Consider the following 5296-nt stretch of genomic DNA (forward strand, 5'->3'; position numbering starts at 1 on the left):
AAAAAGATGTTGAGATATTGGTTCTCCCTGAAATATTAAACACATTAAAAAAACTAAATATTATTTATTTAGAATATGTTTTTGTCTGTTATATCTTCAATAATTATTTATTATTTATTCATTTTCTTATTTTTACTTAGAAATAAAAAATGTTCTTTATTTATATTGTAGAATAGTTATAAAAATTGTCAGGATATCATTTATAAAAATGGAAAGTTATCATAAAGTATAATTAAAATATGTCGCATATAGATAAAAAATGAATTTGTATTAATTACACTAATTTCGTTTTCTATTTTTATTTTTTTTTTAATTATTTACTCGAATAAAATATCAAACACAGCACGAATTGTAAGAAAGAATAAATATTTATTATTTATTATTTTATTAACTTTATTAACTTTATTTATTATTTATTATTTATTATTTATTATTATTTATTATTATCTTGAAACTATGTACAGTATTATTTTTACTTTACTTACTGAGACTATTGGCAATAATCCTCGATTCATGATTTTAGAGAAATCTTTAATCAAGATAGTTTTTATGAGATCTGGATCTTTGATAATTAATTGAGGTGTTCTTGTTGTAAATATTCCAATTATAGATTCGTTCTTATATTCATGATACATCTTTGTAAGAAATTGTGACATTGATTCTTTTCCTAATAGTACCTTCTTCATATTGCCAAATCCTAGCAAAGGTTCTGGTCCAGATATTCCACGATTTTTCCAAAAATGATTATTAACCGTTAAATAATAATAGAGCGCAATAAGTGTTATTACTATTCCACAAAAAATTTCTAAACTAACATACATTTTTTAGGTTTTATTTGTATTATGCGAAAGAGAAAAATTAATTTATTACTTTAAATTTTTATTTTAATATTTTTATTACTTTAAAATTAATTTAGATAATTTTTTTCAATGTTGTTATCGAAATTGTGTCAATATTTTGAATAATAGATGATTAATTATAAATTATATTTTTTTGATGTTATACACGGAAGAATATTAAAATGGAGAATATTCTTACTACTTTATTTCTTGTAATCTTTTAAAATCATAACAACTACAAAAGTAAGTCTTAAATGTTTTTCACTTTGCATGTTAATTAATATAAATTTTATTTGGTAAAAAGTATGTTAAACTTTAATTATTTTTTTGTTCACGACAAATGTTTTGTTCACAAATAATGTCGCTCTAGGACTGATGTTATACTAATCATCGAGCATATTTTATATATTTGGTAAACGATAATAAGTCAAATTTGTTTAATTTTATTTTCAAATATTACGATAATATGGGAGAAGATATGAAATGTATGAATATTGATCTTGAATCTTTAATAAGATTTGAAAATAGTATGATAAAATGCATAAACTTATTATAATTACAATGTATCATATTTTGTGGGTTCATCGATGAATTATATTGCCAATTTCAATAATTTTTAAATTATGTTACCAAGAATTTGAAGAATATATACTTATGTATACATCCAACGTTATTACTACTTATAATTTTCGACTTTATTTATTTAAAAATCTTTTTCTCATGATTTATTGCACTATATAATATATATAATATATGTATTATATAATATTAAATATAATATATATAATTTATATAAATTATATTTATTTTTTGCAACTTTTATGTATCAAGAAATCTGTTATTAAAAATGCTTCTCAGTATTCTAAAATATACATGTAAAATATATATGTAGTATTTGTATTGGAATTAATGCATTATTATATAAATTTTATTTTATTATTTATACTTCGCATATAATAATTTCTGATGCTAGTAATAAAATGTGATAATTGTTTATTCAAGTGAAATATACAATGTATACAATGTATGTGAATATTCAATACTATTCAAACATGAAGTATGATGTTATCGTTCTCACTAAAGTATAACATTAAGCGATCCAATCATAGGCGAGCACTTTGTAATTTTCAAATAGATAAGATAAATTATCATTTTTACGTTAATCATGGTAAATTGCAGAATACGTATGAAACGTTATTTTTCCTAAATGTTAAATTTACTAATATTTCAAAATTAAGGTTAAACATGTGGGACAATTTCGTATCTGAAAGTCGATTACTTGAAACAGGTTTATTATCATTTGACATTTGGTTATCAATATCCGATAACAATGTTAAAATCATTGATTCAACGACACAAATATATTGATTTTGATATTTTTTTAAAAAATAAAAACATTTTTATTTTTTTAAAACGAAACGTAACGTAGTTTTGTTGTATGCAATGTTATATATTAATTAACATATATTGTAACACAATTTAAATTTATATTGTTATATTATGAAATTCTATTTTATATATTTTATATAATTCTGTTTATATATATATACATTATACTTTTGTCAAATTGAATCAATATAATATAGACATAATATAACTTTTATACACATCAAATGTATAATTTACAGAAGAACATTATTATGTATATATTATTTTATTTCTCGACCATATTTCCATTTTAAAATATTGTATAATTCTAATGCATTCGAAAAATAATTTTATTCGAATTTAACATATGTCGAAATTTATTTCGAAACAGTACAGTGGTGAAAAAAAAATGTCAAGGAATCTTCGTAGTCTATCAAGGAATTCGGGAAAGAAATAAATTTGATTTTCTATAAATTTAATTTTGCTTATTTATATTCATATATTATATCTGTTCATCGATTGCGAAATCGATCCATTTGGAATACGAGTTGAAAAATATTCGTTTTCCTATCAAAAAGTTATTCATTCTTCATTTAGATATAAATTAAATTAAATTAACTGAATGTTATTTTATGCATTTTATAATTTCAAATATATTTCAAATTTAAAGTATCGTTTATTACAAGTACAAATAAAGTGGATACTTAATATGCAAAATATTTTATTCAATATCTCAAACACAAGATCTCCCTTATTGTTTTAATAATAAAACTAGATATTATTGATTCATAAACACATATATAAATTATTGAAATAAATAACTATTGTGAAACAAATAACAGAAAATATTTGAAAAATTGCAATTATTGAAAGATTTGATAGAAGAATTTTTCATAGTATATTTCAAAATTTGGTCCTAATTCTGTTTAATTTCTGAATTAATGCAATATCGTTTAAATTTCATTGCTATTTCCGAGCAACATTTTGCGTTAAAACATTCTTATTGTATATCAGGATGTACTATACATAAAAATTGTATAGTTTAGTATAGATCAAAATAATAATTTTTAATTTTATTTTGGCAAAACCAAATAAACAAGAAAAAAAATAGTTTTAAAATAAGAATTGATTATCAGCGCTATCTATTAAAAACGACAGACATTTTTAATGATACTCTAATGATATTTCGAACGAAATAATTTTCAATCTTTTTCCTGTTTTACCATATTATTATGGTAGAGAAAATATAAGAAAATTATAAGTAGACATTAATTCTTCGATTTTTATTTGATTTAAATTTGAATCTATGATTTTAAAAAATCATTTAAATTTATTTGTATAAATCAAATATGTATATTCTAATTATAAATACATATTATTCAGAAAATAGAATGTCATTTAAAGTAATAAAATATTTTTGATATCATTATAGTGAATGTTTTTATGAAGCGTTAATGAATAAAGTTTAAGAAAAAATAATTTCAAAAATAACACATTAAATAAATCACAAGAATAACAATAATGTTACATATGTTACATATGTTGTACATATATTTCATTTATATTGTTGAATATACTATCTCTACTACTATACATTTTTATTGTTAATGCATTTTATGCTAAATAATGATAAAGTTTAAATTAATAAAGAGAAATTATTAATTCGTCAATCTAGTTATTTTTAAATATAAATCCTTAAAAGGAGTTAAAACTAATCCACGTGGATGAAATTTATAAGGAATTAACGTTTTATCGCAAACATCAAGCTTGAAATTACGAAGAATATTTATTAATCCAATTTTTGTTTGATATACGGCAAATCGTGCACCTGGAACAAAATTCTAATTAATACCGTATTATTATCATTATTTTTCTATTATATTATCTTTCATTTCAAATTTTTGTTGCACATGTCTACCAATGCAATTTCTTGGTCCGTGTCCAAAAGGTAAAAAATGCATAGGATGTCTTTGTTTTATCTTATCCTCTGAAAACCTTTCAGGATCAAATTTTTCTGGATCTGGATAAATATCTGGGTCGTTATGAATGGCGTAAGTGGGTATCCATATTTTTAATCCTTTCGGAATTGTCACTTTATTATTTTCAAAAGTATAATCGTCAATTAATTCTCTATTCAAAAATGGCAAAGATGGATATTTTCTTAGAGTTTCTGTAAATATAAAAAGAGATATAAAAGGGAACGTAAAATTATGGATAATTATTCAAAATATTAATATGTTATTCAAAGTATTAATGGAACACTAATACTTTTGAAGATTCTAATGAGCAAAACGAGCGAAAATTAATTTAGTAAAATGAAGAATATTAAATATATCAACTATCATTTCTAGCATTGACATTTCAAATTCTTCAATATTCTCGCGAATATTAACACTTGCTATAAAGTGAAATATAAATAAAAATAATTATGCACACGAACAAACGAAATTTAAATCTTGATTTGAAAGTTAGAAATTACAAAAATTTAAAAAAACTATTCAATAGTATTCACCTTGAAAAACTTTTTCCAAATATTCCATTTCCTTTATGGTTTCGTATCTCCATTCTCCGTCATTTTTTGCTGCGAATTNNTTTGATTTCTTTCCGTAACTTGTCCTGAATATCAGGATTCAAAGCTGATTCATAAAGAGCATTGCTAATCACTGATGACGAACTCTCGAAACCGGCAACAAAGAAAATAAATGCTTGTGCCGCCAAAAATTCATTTGTTATTTCTAAAATAGGATAAAAAGAAGTAGAGAAATGGATAATATATTAATTTTGAATACAGAATAATTATTATTATAAATATTATTATAAACACACAAAGATTAGTATCTTTTCTTTCAGATAAAAGTTTTTCCATCTAAAATTATTATGATTTATTTTAGTTAAGTATGCATATGCGATTAGCTCAATTTTAAACAATTATATCTTTAAAAATAAAATATTTAAAGAACTCTGTAAATCAAAGTCAATTAATAACATTATATTTTTTTTTCCTTTTTTTTATATTTAAGCAAGGACAATAAATAAACTTGAAATAAAAAGAAGAATAAGTATTAAAAAAAAGATACTAGAATTATGAA

The 5296-nt window shown here is 21.4% G+C and overlaps 1 protein-coding gene and 1 pseudogene across 1 annotated transcript in view; both read right to left on the bottom strand.

Annotated features, from left to right (window-relative positions):
* Window positions 1–836, bottom strand: part of LOC102672059 (probable cytochrome P450 6a13) — a 3006-nt gene extending 2170 nt beyond the window's left edge. The window contains 2 exon segments of the mRNA XM_031509762.1: window positions 1–27; window positions 486–836. Of these exon segments, the coding sequence (XP_031365622.1) occupies window positions 1–27; window positions 486–821 (363 nt within the window). The 5' untranslated portion in view covers window positions 822–836.
* A 2871-nt stretch (window positions 837–3707) lies between these two features.
* The window catches only part of LOC116185417, a 3154-nt pseudogene continuing 1565 nt past the window's right edge, over window positions 3708–5296 (bottom strand).

Source organism: Apis dorsata, unplaced genomic scaffold, assembly GCF_000469605.1.
Source record: "Apis dorsata unplaced genomic scaffold, Apis dorsata 1.3 scaffold_172, whole genome shotgun sequence".
NCBI classification, from domain to species: Eukaryota; Metazoa; Arthropoda; class Insecta; order Hymenoptera; family Apidae; genus Apis; species Apis dorsata.